General features: G+C 50.2%; 1 protein-coding gene across 5 annotated transcripts in view; it reads left to right on the forward strand.

Moving 5' to 3' along the window:
• Positions 1–22,360, forward strand: part of fat3a (FAT atypical cadherin 3a) — a 128,092-nt gene that overhangs the window by 63,373 nt on the left and 42,359 nt on the right. For 3 of the 5 annotated variants that reach the window (XM_048980208.1, XM_048980209.1, XM_048980211.1), the window contains exons 5-8: positions 11,944–12,005; positions 17,260–17,574; positions 18,136–18,346; positions 19,244–19,312. In XM_048980208.1, coding sequence (XP_048836165.1) covers positions 11,944–12,005; positions 17,260–17,574; positions 18,136–18,346; positions 19,244–19,312 — 657 coding nt within the window. The remainder of the gene's footprint in view (positions 1–11,943; positions 12,006–17,259; positions 17,575–18,135; positions 18,347–19,243; positions 19,313–22,360) is intronic. The other 2 variants (XM_048980210.1, XM_048980212.1) reach the window with 1 other exon arrangement.

Raw genomic sequence — 22,360 nt, forward strand, 5'->3', positions numbered from 1 at the left:
GTGCGATGCTGGTATCGCACATCGTCCAGCCCTATAATACACTACAGCCATTTTTCAAATTCAGTGCAAAATACCCTGCTTGACGTTGTGATGTCATTCGACTCTGGTACCAGTTCTTACACCAGTGGAAAACCAACACCTTGAAGTACCAAAAGTACGGTACCTGGTGAGGTGGAAAAGCACCCTTTAAAGAAAATGAATTATGGGATGCTTGAGACTCTCCGGGGGAAAAGTAGGAGCACTTGTTTTTATACATCTGATGTAATACAATGCAGTTGTAATTAAGAAATGAGATCGCACAGAGATGCGAATCGCACAGTGATTGTGTTTTTGTACGATTAATTGTGCAGCCCTAGCCTGCATCTCGCACTCTTTCATCCTCTCTACAGTGACCATCCCCCCACACCTGGATCTGAACTGGTTTGAGGATTTAGCACAATGGTGAACGCTTCTTCCTCCATTCACTGTACAGTTTAAGTGACGTCCATTGAACTGCAGTGGACAGTGGTTATGGATTCAGGTCGGAAGCAAACATAATGTGTAAATGTGCAAATGAAAATAATAATGGCGGTCTGAGAGTGGGGTGTCAGTGCTGCGGTCTGAACACTCAGCCTGCACGTGGCCAGAGAGGGAATAATATGAAATGGGATGGGCTTTGACATTTATTAACTTATTTTCTGGAATATTAACTTAACAGAAAAGGTCAGGATGAGCAGTTACAGTCTGATCTCCCGTGTCTTTTATTCCCCGCAGTGGATGAATCAGAGCCTATTTAAATTCCCGTAAAAATAAGGGCCGTTGGTCCCAGCAGAAGGATTTACAGGTTTGGCTGCTCCGCCCTTATGGCGCGATGAGATTAACGGCGGGTAAAACGTCACACTCCAGCAGGCCGTTATCTGTTTGAGCGTCGCTTTGTTGCCGGTGCCCGGAGAGGTGATGGCGGACACCCGCATTCAGGCTGCCGACTCATGCAGGGGTTGATCTGGTTCACTCCCCAAGTACCCATGAGTGGGATGGGGGCTGGCAGACCTCTAGGAGACCTCCAGAAGCTTATCGAGTGAGAAGGAGGAGGAGGAGGCCCTGCCATCCATCACCGAGGCTCTGGCGGCTTCTTGGCACGGCGCTTTCGGGAAGCGGGTCGTCACCAGGAGCAACGGAGGACGAGCTGTCCTCCAGGGACCTTTAATGGTGGGAATCGAGTTTGGGTCGGTGAGCTGAGGTAACGTGTCCCCAGGCCTTATAGGTGACAGCAACGCTGCCCCTCTGATTCAGGCGGCTTTGGGTCATCCATTAGAACTTCGCCTTTTTTAGGCAGTTCCTGGTTCCTTCCATTTTTTTATTTATATCAGCCCAGCACCCAAAGCCACATTTAGTTTCCCACTATGCAGAGATTAAAGAGAGACTGAGCAAGTCTGCCCCACAGCGCCTCATTACGGAGACCCTGCCTTTCTTCAGCGTCACCGGGGGGCGCTGTGGGAAGCCAGTGCCATGGCCGCGGGTGTCTGGAACGGCATCGCGAAGCCCCCTCCCCCTCCTTAACGGCTGATGGAGATCAGCCCTCGTTAAATGTGTTGAGAGGCAGCGTGAGGATGTTGCCGGGTAATTAATGACAGTGTGTGCCTGCAGAGGCAGTTCCGGCCAGCCTTATTATTACTCCTAATTGCCTCTAATTGCTCATGCTGCAAAACAAAAATTTAACCAGAGCGAATAATCGCTTGGCGCGTCTGACAAGTGGCCCGGCAGATGTGAGCGCCACCTGGGCGGGGCCTCGTCTGTCACCCAGTGTCACCTGATGCTAATGGCTCCGCCCCTGAGGAGCATTCAGAATGTAATGTGGAGTTATTACTTTTAAGTGGGCGGGATCGACTGAGAGCCAGCTTTCAGTCTCGGCATGGGCCTGAGGCAGGTGGGCCTGTGCTCACGGTTCTGAATTTGACACCCCCCTACTAGGTGAGCACGCCCCCCACAACTACACTCAGTCTGGGTACCTGTTTGGTTGTGGTATGGAACAGCAGGAAAATGGGAAAATGAATCTTGGCAGATTTCTTCCTGGGGAATGTCGGTGACACGTCAAAGAGAGGCCTGGAAATTGGACCAGTGTTCTGAGGTGTCTGGCCATAGTGTACTGCCCCCCCAGGCACGGTCTGGTGGCATTGACTGACATCTTCTCACATGGGTAGTGCTCGCTATTATTTGGGGGAGGGGGCAGCACACAGCTGTGCCCCATTAATGGCACCCCCGCACAGCAAATAAGCATGAGGGATTGACATGAGCAGGGAGGTATGAGGCAGAAACCTTGCTTTCCTATGATGATTTTCACTTCAATCCGTTTTTGAGCAGGGCAGAGGGGTAGAAAAAGCATCCAGAACCATGAGACAAGGGATTCCATGAGGATCTGATCCTTCACGGTGTTTGGAACCACGAGGGATCCCGCACAGATCTGATCATTTCCTGGGATCTAGGACGCGCCGCTCGGTTACCGCTTATTAAGCCACAGACAGGGTGTATCTGCACTTTTGCACTCATTCTCCAGCCTGGCTCAGACGACTATGAGCAGTGATCTTTATGACATTAATACTGTATCCTCTCCAGTCAGATCCTTGTTCTGCTTGAAGGTCTGAGAAACCTGAGAAAAGGTCAGTGAATAAATACCACCTCATAAGTTCTCCCCAAGTTCTTCCCTCATATATCTTCTTTGTGCCGCTTAATCTTGTGTGATCTCGCTCCTCCTGGAATGGCATTTTCCGAAAATAACGGTGATTTAAACATAGACGGATTATTGCCTGCTTTTACACAAACACCAGCTACAAACAGTGTTTTTTTTTTCTCCGCGTCCCGCTAAGCATCAGTATTTCTCCTGGCCAGAGGGGTCACTGTTCAGCCCGTGCTGATTGGTGTTTGTCTACGCTAACTGGGCATACCTAAGCCGTTACATCACACCATAGCTCTTGCTCAATGCCTTTCGGATCACGTGTTAGTCCAAGCGATTCGAGCCCAGCCACCTCTCACCCCCTTCCCGATCCCTTAAGGAGGGATGGTACTGTCCACCCACGGGATGACTGTCACCCAATGTCAGGCGTAAGCCGTGACCCAGCCTAGACCTGCAATACAAAGGACCGGCATCTTCTGCTTTGCGTTACGAATCCCTGTAAACAGCAGCTTGCCTGTCGTAGTGAGCTTAAATGGCTGCAGGCCGCCTGCAGGATTATGCGCCCTGCGCTGTAGGGCCCCAGTGTGGGCCAAGACGTGGGAATTCTGGCCTATCTCTGCCTAAGTGTCTCTTTCTTCACTCAAATCCCTATCGTGGCTTTTTATCCACTGTGTCGTTCCCTTCACTGCCCTCCAATGGGGCTTTTATCGCTGTTTAGTCCTTTTATTTAAAGAGCACCACAAGCAGGGAGCCAGGTAAGGAGAGAATCTGGGAGGCCCAGTAGTTCATTGGGACGGAGAGAGGCACATTTGTATTTAAATCTGGCGGGAGAGGAGTAATCGTTTTAGATTACGCTCTTTGCTCGCGACGCCTTGCATCCCTGACTCGCCGCGGGATCAGAGATGGGGAAGATCAGCGGTCTGTCTGTCCTTTTCAGTCTCGGAAGAGGGAGCTTAGATCAGCTCTGTATGGTAAAAGTCCTTTTCAGTTTTAAAGGGTTTTTTTACAAGTAAGGTTTTGCAAGTGTGCCCCAGAGACCCAGTGATAGGCTGCCATGAAAATGGCTTAATTCTGTATGGCCAGCAGATGGCGTAGTGGCAAAGGACACAAACTCGTGACGTGAAAACTGCCAGTTCAGTCACAAAAGGGTCATTAGAGCCGGGGGGAGGGGAGCATTTATATATTACATTATTACATCGTGGGGACCAAATGTAATAAAAACCTGTTATTTTGAACTTTTTTTTTTTTTTTTACATTTTTTTACATTTTTCCCTTTTTACATTTTACAAAAGTCTATGACTGCAGTCAAAAGACTAAAAATGCCAACAGACTTCTATTCTATTAGGTTCCTTATGGTTCAGGTTAGCGCTGTGTAGGGTTAGGCTTATCATAGTTGGGATTCGGGTTTTGCCCATAGAAATTTAGGGGGACTCCTCACTATGATAGGGATATATGCACTGTGTCTGTGTGTCTTTTTGTTCCCTCCCCATGCCAACTCTCTCCACTCATCCTTCCGGGCCCAGCGCCCTCAAGGTCGACTCTCCACCACACATTTTGTTTTGGCTCCCTGCAGCGTGCATTTCCTTACTCGCTGAGCCGCTGTATAGATACCGCCTCCCTGGGTGCTGCATGGCGTGTTCTCTCTGCAGGTTCCGGAGGAACTGAGGCGCCCATATTTCGGCAAGGTCCATAGTCATGTCAGAACTTACCGGTAACTGCAATCTGTGATGTAATTAATATATGCAGAAACACAGGGCACCCCTAATGACCATGTGTGTCCAGTGCGTAGGTGGTGTTGGGGGGGGCACTCCCCCCCTCCCATCAGCATGCAGCAGCTGGTTCGGTCGCCCCGCGATGGTGCCTCGGAACCACCTTGCTATCCCGGGCACCAGCCCTGGTGCCCTGCTCTGCCCTGCTGGCCAGCCATGTGCCAGCAATGACATTATTGTTGTCACCTGTCAGCGTGTCCCCTACCTGCCACCCTGACGTGTCATTTTGGGCCAGAAACGCTGGCAGGCTTAACAAAAACGCCTCCGTTTGTTTGGGTTCCGGTGATTTTTAAGCCAAGGGTGTCCGACCGCTTTTGCTGAATAGCTCCGGGGCGGATTCCTACAGCCGTGCTCTGCGGATGCTTCTAGACCAGGAAGCACAGAGGCGGGGAAGGCAGTTTATAGGCACGCAGCAGTGCTGGGTTGCTGACCAGCGTGAACTAAAAAGCTTAATCAGTACAGTGTACTGAAGCCAACCATGCGTGTAAGTGAAGAGCAGCAACTCCAGGCTGGATCAAGGGAGACTGAACCAGGAAAATCTTAGTCATCATCCTCTAGCAGTCACTGGTGACCACAAACCCTCACAAAACCCATCTGAGCACTAACCCAAACACCACTGAAAGCTGCCCTCTCTCTCTAGAATAGAGATGTGATTAAATCCCATGGGGAAATTTTCTTTTTGTCTTCCCCAACGTGCTCTGTATGAGACACATAGACACTCATGTGAGTGAGAGAAAGTTTGGGGGGGGGGGGGTCACAGTGCAGGGTCAGGAAATGGGCAGCACCCCAGGAGCTCTGAGGGTAAGGACCTAACTCAAGGATATATGACTATTCTCCTAAAGCTGAGCTTGAACTAGTGACCTTTCAATCACGAGTAGAGGGTTATTCCACTGGGCCATACCCTCCCCCCCAGAAAAAGGTAATTCATCACGGTGAAGCCATCTGACCTGAAGGTTCAAGGTTCAAGTCCCGGCTGAATGGTCCTTGGGAAAGTAGGCAGGGAGTTCCTAAGATAAGGTCATGCAGACGAGCGACATGTGAGATGGATGCAGCGGTCGTCCAGTTTCGATTTGTTACATCACTTTTTGAATCCTTCAACTCGACGGTCAAGTAGGAACTTTCTGGAAGCTCTGATGGCAGAGCAGAACACCGACCTCAACGCATGACCAGACTGGCCCACACGGGGGTTTGGAGCTCGTTAGAGAGCCAGAGGCCCCTGGAGGATGTCTGTCTGTCCCCGGGGCCCGGGGCACCTCTGTCTTTATCATGGGGCAGGTCTGCATTCTCTCACTCTTTGTAAGATTCCTCAGTTCCTCAGATTTGAGGTTGGAATATACAGGAGATTGGTAAGCCAAGGGACAGTGGGGGTGTTGGGGGGGGGATAATGAAGAAGTTTCCTTGTTTGCTTGCAGGCCTCTTTTAACGGAAATTGTCTCTTTTCCTTCCCTTTTTGTGATCTCTTGAGATCTTGACACTGCAGCATGGAGCCCCAGTGGGTGATGGTGTGGCTGCACCAAGGGCCATTGATGGAGGGCCAGGGTGTTCTGGGGGTAGGGAGGGGGGTGTCTGACAGGGTCCTGCTGAATAGAGGAGCCGGCTGCTGAAAGGGGGGGGGAGGGCAGTGATTGATGTCCACCACGAGGCCCCCTTTCTGAAACGGCCAGGGAAAAAGCATGATGTCATCCCAGGCAGAGCGGATTGGCCCTTTTGAGGCCCCATCGCTCCCAGCGTGGGGCCATTCTCCCTCTGCCCCATCCTTTTACCCGGGGGGGGGGGGGGTTTATAAATAAACAAATAAATATGTGAGGGGGCGGGGAGACTATCCACCCCAAGGGTAATCTATTAATCCTGGGGGACAAAGTCCTGTGCTGGACGACTTTTAGAAAACGAGCTGTGAGAGAGAGAAGGGAGTGGTGATGAAATGACTTGCTGTCTCGCTGTGAATAGGAGACTCTTTCCTGCTCGCATTCTGGGTCAGCACATCTCTGAGGGTCCGTGTGACGGTGGGGGAGGGACCCCGGCCAGCCTGACCATGTACGCGATGCAGGGGGCAACTCTGACTGCTAGGTGCTCTGTCCCGCATACAGTACTCATTCAGAGATAGTAATGATTAAATGATCTTCATGTCGGTGTAAAACTATGACATTATGTCCGTCACAGTGTGTCAGCTTAGCCATTTCAAAACCTCTCCTAAAATCACCCCAGTATTTGTAGCGACCGTCCAATACACCCATGTACTTTTTGACTCGACCGCTACTTCACCTTGTCTGGCTAACTCACTGAGTTATTTAATAAATCAAGTTAATAAATGAATTGAGCTGGTGGAGAAATTTAACCGACACATTGAATGGCTGAGGTGCCCCTGAGGAGAGGTATGGGAACTAAAGCGACGTGTATCTAGCCATTCAGTTAGACACTGGTAACTTCTCAGACAATAGAAAATCATTTTCAGTTCATTTTTATTGCATTACCATTCATTTGCATATGTTATAATGTTAAATTGTTTTTCCTTCTGAGCAAACATACACGTACTACCAAGATAAATAGCCATAAACATTTTCTTTGCCTAAGACTTTTGCACAGTTTGAAAATATAACTCTATTTTGTACTTTTTCACTGTTTGAAGTGTCCCCATAGAGCAGAGGTCTCCAACTCCGGTCCTGGAGAGCTACTATCCAGTAGGTTTTCTATCCCACATGGCTTCTGATGAGCCACACCTGTTCCTGGTATTTACCTGAGAGCAGGTGTGACTCATCAGAAACCGGGTAGGATAGAAAACCTGCTGGACGGTAGCTCTCCAGGACCGGAGTTGGAGACCCCTGGTGTAGAGAATATGAAGCCTAACTGGACACCCATACAAGACAGAGACTTGGTCAGTGATGTCGTCATGGTGTCCCTGAGCCAGACCCCTAACCCCAACTGCTCCAGGGGCTGACTAACCCTGCTCTCTCAACAAAAATGTTTGGCACTTTGGACAAAAGCGTCAGCTACATATTTATGCTGCGAGTCACATGGCCCTGACCAGGATGAGTGAGGATGGAGGATGGATTTTTTTTTTTTAAAGTTTGTTAGAGAAAAATGAAGGTTCTTGTTGATTGTTATAGTGTTTCTGGGATTTGGGGGTCAAGGGTTCCAGCAGAATGAGAGATGGTGTGACCAAGTGCCGTTATCCTGTTTGAAATGTGCGTTCTGAGGGCGTACGTTCAGCGTCCGACACCGTTGTTCACGCACTTTGAGCGAGACAAAAGCAGCTCTCATGCCCAAGGAAAGATGGATGGATTTCTCGCTCAAAATCGTGTTTGTGTGAGATCAGAGGGTGGCGAATGGAGACGACCGCTGCCGCTTCGCAGATTTAATTTGTTTGATTCATGCCCGCTGGAGATAAATTAATTTTATACAATTTAGCAGAATAATCCTGATTGCCGTACTTCTGCTGTGCCTATAGTCAGATTTTCAAATAGGCCTGTTTGAGATCTGAAGATTAAAATCCGTCATGTTCCTGACATGATGAGCCATTCCTCTCATTTAACTCCTGACACGTGCAGTGAGTAAGTGCTTCAGAATCTCTCAGATGTGAATTCCCTGCAGTACTACCCTCTCGGAAACTTCTATTCAGATACACTTCCTGTCAGTTCGTTGATTGGCAGCCTCCGTCAGTGTGAGGAGTGGATTGGATTGTCCAGCGCCCCCAGGTGCCTGACTGCTGGAGTGACAACAAAGTCTATGATTTCCCTGCATGACTCAGAATGAGTAGCTTCTGGAGAATGGGCCAGGAACTCCTTGCTAAATTTTTGCTTTTGGAAATAAGTTAACAGCATCAGAGTTAAACACATACGTACATTTATGATGGCGAAGATCTCATTGGACAATCAGTCATTTCCCGTAGTGAAGGACGAGGGATTTTCATCGGCTCATTCGCCACTTAGAGCCTCGCTACAGCCTCCCAAGTCGGTGCTGCTTTGATGACGTCTCCCTGCCTGCCACTGACGCACATTCATGGGCTATTAAGAATGAATGACGGCAGCTTCACTGCAGATTTCTGGAGCTCAGAGGTTAGCCGGTTATTGGTAATATTAGACAAAAATATATCAGTTACCTGTATCAGCCAAAATTTCCACTTCGGTTCACCGCTAACTGGTGTCTTGTGATCCTTTCGCTATGATATTTGCAGGACATCATGGAAGGTTCCGGGCATGTGGTCGCGACGCATCATGGTGGTCGGACCAGGCTGGCAGTGTTTGGCGTGTGGCCAAACCAATGCAGCCAGAGGTATCTGCTCCTCGTGTGGAGTCCTGTGGGTGATTCGGTATCATTGAACCACCGTTGTGTCAGGAGTGATGTTAAAGAAAGCTTAGTGGCGCGTCCTGGAGGAGGGGTGTTGAGAGTGATCACCGATTCTTGTCGTCTGGTGTGCTGTTAGCTCTGTGTGTTTAGAGGAGGCTTTCCCCCCTTGCCCCCCACCCCCACTTTCTTATTTTCTCTCCCTTTTTTTCTGTGGGAAAGAGGTCAAAATAAATGCCGTATGCATCCCAGGGCTGATCGGTTCCGGAAAATGTCATGGCTTGTTAACTATCTGTGACTCGCAGCATCTCGCTGCGAATGTAGGTCAGGAAGGAGCTCTCTCCCTGTCACTGCCTCTCTCTCTCTTTCTCCTTCTCTCTCTCCCTCCCTCTCTCTCTCTTTCTCCTTCTCTCTCTTGCCGTCTGTCTTTTCTTGTGCTCTCTGTCTCGCTCCAACTCCGTAATCTGGATGACCGGTCCAATGGACTTGAACCGTGATGCCATGTCAGGGGCTTCCTGTTGTCCTGAAACTCTTCCTTCTGGAACATTCCGCCCCCCTGTCTTCACTTTAATGGGTGTCCAGTATGAATGCAGTTCTCCAGTTAGCCTCCTCATGAACCGCGACATGGCGGCCAGAATGAAGTCTCCGGGCTCCCTCTCCCAGACCATCCGTGTTGGGCAGGAGCCGCCGATCACAGCCTGCCGCGGAATCGCCTGCCAGCAGCCCCAGCCCCCCCACTTCTAATTTAATTACCCTGCCGACACCGTTTCCTTCACGTCTCGGTGCCCCAGTAGCACTGATGTGCACAGGAATGGCCCATATCCCACAATCCCGCTGTCCTTTTACCGCCGGGCCTGGTGTGGGATGAACGTGACGTACCCGCAGTTCGACACCGAATTCTGAGCGGGAGGGGCCGGTAAACAAACCGGCGGGGGCGACTTTGAAGGACGAGGACGCCGCACTCGTGGGAACCGTCACATTCGCCGGATTTCCTCCTTGCTGGTACACAGAAGGGGAGAGAGCGTGGGGGAGTCTCTGAGGAGGTGGGCACACCAGAAGGAGGTGTGTGCGTGGGGGTGTGGCTGTATGCATGTCCATTAAAGTGTGGGGGTGGGATTTAATTAGGTCGCTCTGCGGAGACACAAAGCTCGGAATTGGCTGAGCCCACCCCGGCCAAATAGTAATGTGGTCCAGGTCCACATCACTCCTGTCATTATTTGTGACATTCAAAGGTGAGGGGGGGGGTTCAAGGCTCATGGCTGTGGGACAGGTTCCCTTGGGGGGTGAACTTTGCATCATGCTTACTGCTTCCAAGCCGTGGTGCCATCACTAGGTGCCTGGAATGGACCCCATCTGTACCGCATCTGTACTCCCTCCTGGTAGTAACCTGAGAGCGCCCCCTCCTGGTGCTGCACAGTGAGGCCACGTCTCAGTTTCTCCAAGTCCTTTTTTTAAAAGCTGGCAGCTGTTGAGTGGAGGAGACTAAATTAGTTCAGTTCAGTATATAATCACAGGGTTAGGAAAGTGGTTACTCGCTGAGAAAGTAATTATGTGGCCAGATCATTGAGCTGGAACTAAACCTGCACATATCCACACGCATCTCAGCCATCGGCACAGTGACTTAACACTTGTTTCGTACAGTTGAACCTTTGAGCCATATGATTGCCCAAAAAAAAAGAGCCTGTTTTGCATTAAATAATTTTAACGGTATGAATATGTGCGGCACGTTTAGCGATAGCTAGCTTACCCCGCGTTGGGGTTCTCATGATCGTGCTGCGTTCCCAGCATTCATGGCTGCATCCCAATGCCAATTCAATGAGAGGATCAATCAGAGCCCCCCCCCCCCCTCCCCTGCGCGGGAGCGTATCGATCAACAAGCGGGCGAACATTTCCAGCGGGCATCGTCGGTCAAAGTCTAACGCACCGCTACTGGCTCTCGTTAATAACACAGTTATGGTAAAGCCTGGCAGCGGTACTTTCATAAGTGATCTTATGATGTGTGAAGTTTCTGTGACGTAGCGGGATCGCATGTTGACAGCAGGGGGCAGTGTTTTACGGCAGAGTGCAAGGGGGGGTATGGTGAGGTGAGCACCACGCACCGTTCCCTCTCCCATGCCCCCTCTTCTCAGATAGTGGGAGCCGTTGATTTTAAAGGCCTCCATGGATTTGTCAGTAATCTGTGTGATACTGCCGAGTGAAATGGGGAGGTGGGGGGTTTGGGCCATGGTTTTATTCCAAACATTTCTGTGGACACCGAGATGAGACACTGGGCACATTAATTATTTGTCTTCCGGAACAGTTTTTGTTTTTTCCCAAACTTGCTATGATTCACCCGTGACATATGTTTGTTACAGCGGGGGTTACTGCACTGCCCCGCATCCTTACACCCCCCACCACCATCCCGATTGGGCATCTGTAATTTACCCTGCCTCTGTCCGAGTGTGGATTTATCAGATATATCCCCGATGTGTACAGTCAGGCGAGCTTTGGGCGTCCGTCACGTGAGCGGTCGCCACGGCAGCAGTGAGCTGAGGGGGTGTCACTGCGGGGGAGGACACTGCATGTTGGCCTGAGTGCAGTGGAGAGCCTCGCGGCGTAATTGGTTTCTCTGTCTCTCTCGTGGCCATCCGTGCACTGCCTGAATATTTATGTCCCCCCCCCCCACTGAAATGAAACGGATTTTACAATAGTAATTGTATTCAGCTCCCTTGTGAAAACATTTTGGCATAATTAAAACTCTCTATTGTCTGTTGTACGTATGCCAGCAGTAACAATAAACCATGTACTCGTTATCCCCAGTTTTAATTAAGCCGTCCCCTTGGCCGGACCTTACTCGCCTGTCCCGCACGGCCACGCTAACGCTAGTACCGTATCTGGAAGCGCGGATCCCCGCCGGAGGAGGACGGGCTCTTCAGGCTGCCTGGAGTCCTGCGCCTCCTCTCTTGGCTTCTTGTGAACGCAATAAACAATGAAAAACCAATGAAGTTGTCGAGTCGGAGCAGTTAGGTAGAGGATATTTTCATGCTCGCCTCACACACGGCAATAATTACCTCGTGACTATTTCCGCTCACCTCTTAAGCCTTCCTGCTTGGATCGTTTTCTGCACTTGTCACGTTACATAATTCGCACCGACTTCCATAGTAAAAGTCTAGTTATGCGAAGATACAAGTTGATAGTGTTGATATTAAGAATCCACCCGACCATCTGCTGAGTCCTGATTTGTTACCGATTCCTCTTTTTCAGGCCTGATAACCACAACGTCCCGGAAGCTGGACCGGGAGCAGCAGACGGAGCACGTTTTGGAGGTGAGGGGCTGTCTCCGAGGGTCCTCTGTGGGCCTGAGTGTCACACTGACTTCATAAGTTCCCCCTGGGGCAGGAGAGTGGGGGCTTTCTGAGATGCCAGCTGTAATTGGTGCATTTCCGGGGCCCTTAAGAGTAAAACACAGAAATGATCGGGTGCCACCAGCCTTATCTGGTTCTTCCTCACCCACATGCTGGTGATGGTGTGGGGGGGGGCGGGAGCATACAGACCTGTCACACTCTATAATGGGGATGGATGGTAATGTGACCCAGACCCACATCACAGGCCCTCATTCCTCTGCCTGAACACCCCCCCCCCCCCCCATATCCGTGCTCGACCACTGACATCGGAGGATCTAGGCGAGATTGTCCTGAAACAGGTTGGCATTACAGCGAGGCTTCATCGTAATGGACTCAATCAGACCAAACGAAAGTGGAGAATTGAGTCGTACGCTTGGTCCATTATCGGCGTGTCTGATTTTGGCTTTCGATCGTGCTGAATGGCGCTCCTGGGGAAGACCTCTGCTACAGCGCTGCCAAAAACACCTTGTCCTATATTCTCAGGTTGAGTGGGGCTTTCGGGGGGGTGGGGGGAGCATGCTGTTGTGCGTTGACATTAACACGCATCTTTGGCAGAGACAATAGAATTGCTTATGTGTCTGTCTTGTTTTGGGAATGGAGAGCTTTTATGACATAGAATCCGTATGGAAATTGCCCCCCCCCCCCCCCCCATTCGATCCTTCACCTACCTGTCTGGCTGAGTGGGAGGTTCCTGTCTGTTCCCTGTCATTTCTGCCAGCATGCGTCGCTGATGATGAAGGCGAGTGGCCTGTTGTCGGGGTCATCTTCATCCCATGGCGAGGGGTCCGCCAGGAGGAACCACAAGTCAGTCTGACTTTACCACCAACCCCCCAACTCACCCCAACCCCTGTGATTAGACGAAGTATTGAATGCGATCATAAAAGCCAATTCTGGTTATGCACGTGGCTGATATCTGGATTGAAGTACAGTAATAGCAAGAAAACAGTGTTGTGCCCCATGCAGTAAAACACACCAATGTCTCTAAATCCTTCCCTTCATCAACCAGTTTAATAAGTGTCTCCAGTTGCACAGGCCTGTATGTTACCTAATATGAAGAATAACACAACCCCCCCCCAACCCTGGATTGATCTCCCAACACCTTGAAGCTGGAAATGAGTGCTGTCCTGATGTCCAGTTAGATGGACAGCTGGCTTTGCTGGTGGGGTCTCTGCAGCATTCCTGTGGTCGGATCAGCTGTCCCACTTCGCTCGGGGGGGGATTTTTGCAGTGCAGGTTACAGGAAGCATTTATAGGCAAGGCCAGATAAGATCTTTCGGAGGTGGTGCGTGTTGCTCCGAAGCGCGTAATTACCCCCGGGGTTACGCAGGGCTCGCCTCCCGCATGTCATGCAGCTTTTGTGGCGGAACAATGTGACGCCGGATCTGAGCCCAGCTGAACCCAGATATCCTGAGCCCAGCTGGAGCAGGTGGGGGATTAGTAGGCGGGTCAGGGCATTCCTGTGGAACAGTAAACCTGCCAGCACCCAGGGGAGGTGAGAGGGGTCAACTTTCCGCACGTTCAGCTCAGGCAGTGTGGGCTTTGTTTAGCTGTCCGTGCGGGACAGGCCCCCTTCCGCTAGTGAGACGGGGGTATAAATCAAACATTCCCACCACTTACGGTGACACAGCCTCCCTGTCAGAGCTCACCGGAGGGTGCCGTTTAGGTCATGAGACAAGCTGCAACCCGCCGGGCAGCCGCTGCCGGACCCGCTGTCTCTCCAGCGGGTTTCCCTCTTCCTCACACGCTGTTGATGTGTGGGCCCTGGGGGGGCTGGAGTGGAGGCCCCCGCTCCAGACACGCTGTTTCCTGCCCCCATTCAATCTGAGGCCACTTCCTATCTTCCGCAGGGGGCGGCGTGTTTGTTTAGGCCCTTGGTGTCTAGCTGGCGCATCACATGCCAGTGAAAAGCTCGGGATTTTAACCAATGACCTTCTGATTATAGGAACAACCCCCCAGAAAAAAATCCTTGAGTTAATTTTTAAGAGCTGGGGATGTGGTTCAGTTGAATGATTTCTGAGAGTTGCTTTTTCACCCCCAGGGCGCCCTTTGTAAAGTTTATGTCAGTGTAAAGGAACCAGAAAAGGCTAAGCAGCGAGTGATTGGGTTCCTTTCGGCAGGAGTGTGAGAGCCTCCTCACAGAGCAGGGCTTATGGGGAGGCCCTTTGGTCAGCAGTGCACTGTTTTTACATTTGGTGTGAGGATGACTGTGGCCGCTGAGTCACTCCTGTGCCGAGCTGCTGCTCCGCCCGACAGCCTCTTCACCTTAGAGCTCCGGGAAACGGAGCCCGGAATGACGTTACATCCGTTTGGCCGAGGCTGCCGATCTGGTGCTCCGCTGCAGAAACCCACACAGCAGCCGAGCAGCCATTTCGGACTGGGGGGCTTTGTGAGCCTGTTGTCGCTCATTCTCAGGAATAACCCCCACCTCTGTGTGCCAGTTAAAGTCCCAGGAAAGATCATCAGATACTCATCTTATTTTTGGCTGAATCGCCTGGCCATCAGAGCGGATGATTTAGCAAGTGAGTGGGAATTGTATTCGAGAAGCATCTGTATTAAATCAGTAAGTAAACTGCACATCTACTGTCAGATGCTAAATGCAGATGTCAGGCTGTTTGGACCCCTGGTGATTATTGAAAGCTGCAATCTGTGTTCAGTCAGCCCTGAACACAGTCGAGGTACCATGAGCACAGCTGCTGGACATATTGAACCTTTGGTTTAAAAATAGAAAGATGTTTATTCTACAATACCGATTGCCATGTCGGAAGAGGAATTAATGGTGTGTTTTGGTCCCAGAAATGTGCCCCGTACTGGTTCCCAGGAGTGTGTGCGGGCTCCGCTCTCTATAATGAAAAGGATTCGTTTGGTAGGTTGTGATTGTCAGAGAAACAGGCCGCCTGAGCTAATGAGGCAGATTGAGCTTCGATCAGCAGGGAGATGCCGATAATTAGATTCGTCTCTTGCCATCTTTTCCGTGATCCATTCTGCCTTTTGTCGTTTCGCTTTGGATTGGGGTATGTTCTCTCAGCCCCTCTGGAAAGCCGTCTCAGTAATGCTCCCTCAGCATGACCATCAGGCTGAATCACGCCTCACAGCCACAGCCCTGTGAAGAGAAACACAATCTTCACCCACCTCCCACAATGCACTCTCATTTTCATCCATCGCTTCTCATTGATACAAATTCTGTCCATTTTCACCTACCCAATAAGGCAATTCTTTCATTAGTGTCTACCAGTCTTTCTCTTTTTCATTTACAACTTTTCTTTCTGTACCTCTATCTCCATTTAATCTTTTCTACTCAAGTGTCCTTGAGTGTGAGAAAGGTGCTATATAAATAAAACTTATTATTATTACTTTATCTTCATCTATTCTCAATTGTTCTGTGTATTCCTTTATTCTATTCTGTTGTTGTCTGTCAAGCTCACTCTCACTGTCTCGCTCTCTCTTGTTCCACTGACTGAGATGTTCTGTTTCGAAACGTATTTAAGGTAAAATATGAGCTCGCTGTCACCTCTCATTGAACCCTTTGTGAAATTCCGATGAGCATCCTCAGTTTAAAAGGAGGAGTCAACTGCATCCAGTAACGCAGCACAGCAGCGCCCCCTATCCTTATCATACCCAGAGACCGCCAGCTGGCTTCCTTGTTGTGTCTGAAAGAGGGCAGCTCCCATGGTGGAGGACAAATCTTGTAGCCAGAATGTTCCTGTCCCAGAAGTAAGGCCTGCTCGTACGCCCTTGATGTGAGTCACTCAGCTATACGGGCAAAACTTAAGACCGATAACCTACCTCAGTAACAGTGATAATGTAATTTCCCACAATGCACTGGGGGCACACATTTCCCCACAGTCCCGTTATGGGCACTGGTGAGTCAGGACTGATGTGGTATGCAGCCTGCCTTCTGCTTACCCCATACTTTAACCACCTTCTCTATCCGTCCTCCCACTTGCACCTCTTGTCCAGGACACCTGTCTCTTTTTTTTCTCATATCTGATTTCCTCCAAAACATGGGGGTTGAAATGAGCAGACGGGCATCTTCACAGCCACCTATTCTACAGCCTTGCTGATAAACAATTAGGCCCAGTTCCCTGTATCATTACCATCTCCACCTCTTCTCATAATTTCATATGCGTGTCTAATCATGATTAACCAGCATGCCTCTAGGCTTCTTGGAATGGGGAAAAAAAACAGCCTGTATGAGTATTGAGTGAAAATAATCGTGTTCCTCTGCTTTTCACGTTAGGGTTAGTTAGATTTTTGTTTACATCTATGTGTCTATCGGGCGGGCTTAATTTGGATGAATGGCACAGGGGTGCAAGATAATTTACTCCAATCTGGGCGCCCCGTCTGGTCTGTGTGGGGAGATGGGGCGGCGTGTCACCAAGCTGGCTGTGACGCTGAGGCGACAGCAGCTCGGGTAAAACTTGGCATTAAGGGAGGCGTCTCCTGGAGAAAGTTGGGGAAAAATAGCAAGTGCTTAGGAGACATTTGGCTGCAAATGCCTGTGGGTGGGTGAGAGCGGGTTACTGCATAAAGCAAAGGTTTATCTTTATGTAAATGACCTCTAAAAAGTACTTGGGGTTAATATTTTAATGGGACTGTCCTAATCGTATCGGGCCCTGAGATTTGTTAATTGGGGCTCTTTAGGCCTCGTTTCATATGGGGTGGAGGCAGGGGGTGGGGCAGATTTGTTGCATTATGTGGGCTTGCAGGCATGCCTGGGGGTGGGGGGTATATTCAGTTTGTGTGAGACATTGTGTTTGTGTTACTACCTTGCAGTTTGTCTCATCTTCTCTGAATGGTCTAAGAAAGTTAGGCACGGATTCATCACCATTTTCATAGACAGTTGCACCTTTATCTTAACTGAGGTGGTTCTCCAGGCGTGAAATGAATATCGATGTATTTTTGAAAGTGTGTGCGAAATTCTGTAAAGCGTGGTGTTTGTCGGTGCGGTTTATCACCATTGCCGTCGTTGAAACGTCCACGCGTCACTACAGCGTGTCTAAATTAATTCGTCGCCGAAATACAGGAAATGACATCAAAGGAAACTGAAGAAATATGTGTTGCAAATATGACAAGATGTTCCAGTAGTCAGGGAGACACATGGGGAGTAGGGGGGTGTTGTTTCGGTAATTAGTCTTGATGCGAGAATGTGAACATGGGTGTGGTTTCCCGTGAACAGGTGACGGTGACGGATGGTGGACCGAACCCGCGGCACTCCACCGTCTGGGTCATCGTCCATGTGCTGGACGAAAACGACAACAAGCCACAGTTTCCCGAGAAGGTTTACCAGATCAAGCTGTCCGAGCGTGAACGCAAGAAGAAGGCGGAGCCCATCTACCGCGTCTTCGCCTACGACAGGGATGAGGGGCCCAACGCCGACCTGTCATACAGCATCGTGGACGGCAACGAGGATGGCAAGTTCTTCATCGACCCCAAGACGGCCATGGTGTTGTCCCGGAAGCAGTTCACCGCCGGCAGTTACGATATCCTTACCGTACGTACTGGCCTTTGGGGTAGCTCCAAGGTGTAGTGATGGCCCTGACCTGGTCAGTTCACACGTGTGTAGCGCCCCCTAGAGATGGAGGGTGTCTGTAACAAGTTATATCAGATGTGAGTTTCCATGAACAGAAATCCAGCATCAACTGGATCCGTTCGCACAGAGTGAGGGTCCTTTCAAGGTGGTGTTATTGTAATATTCATGATGTACTCAGGGCTTGAGATTTTGGGCTCCATGAAAGTGTATCATATTGGGCTCCCAACCAAAACCGATCCAATGCTATGTCATATATTTTAGGGCTCCTGTCACTCAGAGGCTCTTGAAATCATCCAAAATCCCCCCCTTCACAACACCCCTGGACGTACTCCTGGTAAATGCTACTTTCACCCAGTCAGCATCCTGGGTGAGGCGGTCGAAGCCAATTAATGTCACCCCAAGGGAACCTCACGATGTCCTCGCGAAACCGCTCTCTGATAGAGATCCTCTGCTTGTACCATGTTTTTCTTTGGAACTGATGCACTGGGCACCCAAGGCTCTCCACACCTACCTTTCCACCAGGTAAAAGCCACCGACAACGGCCGTCCCCAGAAGTCTGCCATCGCCCGGCTACACATTGAGTGGGTCCGCAAGCCGCCAGCCTCTCCAGTGCCCCTGCTGTTTGACGAGCCCTACTACAACTTCACCGTCATGGAGCATGATAAGGTGGCGGAGATTGTGGGCGTGGTCTCCATGCAGCAGAGCACCACGCCCTTATGGTTCGACATCACTGGTAAGTGTGCAGTAACATGCCCCGCCCCCTCCACACACCCCAGAGGCACCACGGGCCCCCATGCTGTCTCCAGCTCCGAGTGCACCAACACCCCATAATATGCCCATGCCAGCATGGTACACAGCTATCAATGGAGCTCCCAGGCTTCAAAGTGACTAGGTCCTTGGGAAGAAGACGCGCACAATATCCATTAGGTCGTGCTCATATCTGAGCTACACCTGGTTTCGAATCTGCAAAATTCACGTCACATTCTCTACAGGACACTGCAGCCCACTGCATACAACCCCGGAGATCAAGTCAAAAATCTGGGATCATGTCAGATCCCTTAAATCATGGGGAATTACAAACTATACTAGATTACAAATCATCCAGAACAAAGACCCTGAAGTTTCAGGTTCCTGGGTCAGTGTTGTGTCCTGTCCTTGGCCTGAGCTCACCACACACCATTGTTGTGTTGCTGCTGTGATCTCCAAAAGGCTTCTCACTGACGCTGACTTGGTGTGCCCGTGGCCTCCCGCCGCATGTCCGTGATCTGCTACGTGCCCAGAACGTGTGGACACACTCTGTATGCCTGTTTAATTTCGCTTGACTTTTTTTCGTCAGAGTGGAGGTGGTGAGTCGTCTCATGAGAAACGCAGCGCTGGCTGTTTCATGCTTTGCGTCTGTACACGTTCCTCCTCTTTTGTTGTGGTAAAGTGTTATCAGTGAGAAGATACCTTCTGTCTCCGCCCTGCTCCTCACGCTTTGTTCAACCGCTGTGTGCCTTTTCGTTCCTTTTGCTCAGACTTCGCCTTTTTCTTTTTCTGGAATCACATCTTTCTCTCTCTCTCTTTTCCCCCTCTCTTCCTCTTCTTTCTCCTCCCCTTCTCTTTCCTGTCAATGCTTCGCACCTTGAAGGTGGCAAATTTTCCCGGGAGATGTTCTATATTCTACAGACAGCTTGTGGCAGGAATTGTTCCACAGAAGGTATCTCAGTTCGATCTGAACTGCGCCCGTCTCCCTGTCCCATCGCTCGTCGGCTCTATCCCATCCATTTCCACATTCCCTGCCGCTCGCCCCTCCCCTCTTCACAGGGGAGGCCAGGCCGGTGACACATGATTGGCTGTTGGTTACATCGTCTGTCAGCGGGCATGCGAATGGCTGCCTTAGAAATTGGCTTTTGTGTTTTTCTTTCTCTTCACCTTGCAGTTCATTCGTTTGAGGCACTGTCAGCATGTGTGAGTGTTTGTACGTGTTTCCGTTTTTTTTTTTTTTCAGGTTGGGGGGGTTGAGGTTGGCAGGGTCGAGCTGATCTGATAAAAAATAACTTGACTGCCGTACAGAGTGTTCTTTGACGACCCTCACACACCGCGTGAGTTTAACAGGCGCCAGGGCGGTTGCTACGGGAGATGATGAGGTACAAGCATATAAGCAGTGCCTTGGGTGTTCTCTTCTGAGGGGGGGGCTTACAGCTTCTCCAGTGTGGGGGTGCAGAGGATTCGGCCACAATACCAACTGAATTGCATCAGTGGTGTGGGCGGAACACGGATGACACCACGGGGGTCTAATATGGGAGGGGGGGGTGAGAGCATGGTGGGGTATAGCAGGCGGCCAGGTGCTCCTGGGTAAACGCCGGCAGGTGTGAGCATAACACCGAAAGCTGTGATTAATTCCCAGCTCCTGGACTTGCCTGTGGACACCATTTTTCTCCATCAGAGGGCCATTAACACCCACCTTCTCCTCTGGGGAGCACAGGAGGCATGTTTGGGTCTCTGACGCGAGACAGCATAACCGCCGCTTTCTAAATTAAATGTCAAATCATATGCTTATGCTGTAAATGCACAAAACTTTTGGACATTTGCAGTAAGTTTTTCTTGAATAATGTAATATAAACAGCTGGTGATTTAGCAGTAGCTAAAGCTATAGCCAATGTGAGCGTCGTAAGCGCCCCCCCCCCCCCCCCCCCACAATGACTTGCATAAGCAGTTACATGATGGATGGGTGGATGGATGGATGGATGATTGGATGGAGGGATGGATGGATGGATGGATGATTGGATGGAGGGATGGATGGATGGATGTGTGTAGTCAGACTTTCTTCTCATTATTTGAAAACCAAGAGTTTGTGTCATGTGAGTTCAGGTCTCAGAACCAATGAAGGTCTGCGGAGGTGAATCTTTCAGATCTATCACCTTTTATTCTATCCTGCCGATGTCTGGCTCCCTCTGGCTATTGGGAGGTGGCAGAGCAGACCAGTACAGTCCGTTAAGCAGAGCCAAGCCTGAATACCAGCTAGTGGTTTTGAGGGGGGGGTGGGGGGGGATCTTCTGGTTGGGCAGGCTCTCTCCGAAACAGGCCCCTGGGAAAGGGCTGCGATCTGCCCGTTTGTCTGTGCCCGCTTGTCTGTGCCCGTTTTCCCTTAAAAGCTACAGCAACGCTTTTCTCTTCCTCTCCGTAATCTGCTTCTAGGGTAAGGGTGTAATTTCCACGTTCAGCGGAGGGTTTAATAACAGCCCGGCATCGAGTTTTGTTTCCTCTGTAATTTAACAGAGGAGAATATTCTTTTTCAGTCTTGGGTAGGAAGCAGGCCGGTCTCATCAGGACCGAGCACTGTGTGCCGTCCTCTGGATGGGTTGTGGGCGTGGCTCCAGGTCTGCTACGGACAGCCCACCAGCCCTCCTCTCCCCTTCCTGTTTTCTCCATTTATTGGAACTTGAACATGAATCTGAGTGATTTTTCTTTCTACCTTTTCCTCCCCTTTAATCATTTACAATTTGCTTATAAATGAACAGAACTAGTTTTGCTTTGATAATAAGCTTTTTCTTACACAATTGTTCTCAGTCTCCTAGCTAATACCAGAAGAGTTTTATTTATTTTCTCCATCTTCTTTACAAAACTCCGGCACAGCTCGTTGTGTGAAGTTAACCCGGGGTTTTGAGAAGAGTCGCCCTCGCGGCCTTAATTCCATTTACCGTTGCACCCTCTGAATCTGAGTAATTTGCTTATTTAAATCAATTTATGTTGTTGAAAGCGGCAGCAGCGTTTAATTAAGTTCGGTCTTGGCAGTTTAATTTCTGAGACTAGCACGTCGTCAGTGAGGACCAAATTGACGCGCTGGCCACTTAATTGTTTTCTGGAAGGTTCCTTCACGGGTTCCCCACGAGTTAATTGCCACTGTGAATGGGAAATTAAGAGCGACACTTCATGCCTCTCAGGTGCAGAGGAAACGTGAAACGTCTTGATCACCAGCAGGAACCTGAGTTGCTCTAACCTCATGGGTGGAGACCTGGAGGCCTGCATGCACGCTCACACACTTCCCTCAGAATTGGAGGCCTGCCTGCATGCTCACATGCTGCCCTAAGACCTGGAAGCCCACCTGCACACTCATGTACTTCCCTCAGACCTGGAGGCTTTCCTGCACGCTCACACGCTTCCCTCAGACCTGGAGGCCTACCTACATGCTCACACGCTTCCCTCAGACCTGGAGGCCTGCCTACACGCTCACACGCTTCCCTCAGACCTGGAGGCCTGCCTACACGCTCACACGCTTCCCTCAGACCTGGAGGCCTGCCTACACGCTCACACGCTTCTCTCAGACATAGAGGACTGCCTGCACACTCACACACTTCCCTCAGACTCAAAGGCCAAAGTGCACCTTAACCCCCACCCAGCCCTAACTTTAACCATAAGTAACCAAACGAAAAACAAGGCTTCTGGCATTTTTTGATTGGCATCACAGATTTTTATAACACCGAGTTTTCTCTCCTTACCGCCTGTGATTCCCCTCACTAACCACAGGTTGGATTTGGCAAGATAAGCATTGCTTCTGTTTTGCTGGTGCATTGAAAGAGTTCAGGGTGCAGAGCATGTTTATGTGTGTGTGTGTGTGTGTGTGTGTGTGTGTGTGTGCGTGTGTGTGTGTGTGTGTTTGTTTTTGCATGGAAGGGGGCTGGTGTGTTTCTCCCCTACCTTTTACAACTACAATTAGCACCTGTCCAGAGAACTGTTGGTGATATTCAGCCCCGGAAGCGCTCAT

Source organism: Brienomyrus brachyistius, chromosome 17 (assembly GCF_023856365.1).
Source record: "Brienomyrus brachyistius isolate T26 chromosome 17, BBRACH_0.4, whole genome shotgun sequence".
NCBI classification, from domain to species: Eukaryota; Metazoa; Chordata; class Actinopteri; order Osteoglossiformes; family Mormyridae; genus Brienomyrus; species Brienomyrus brachyistius.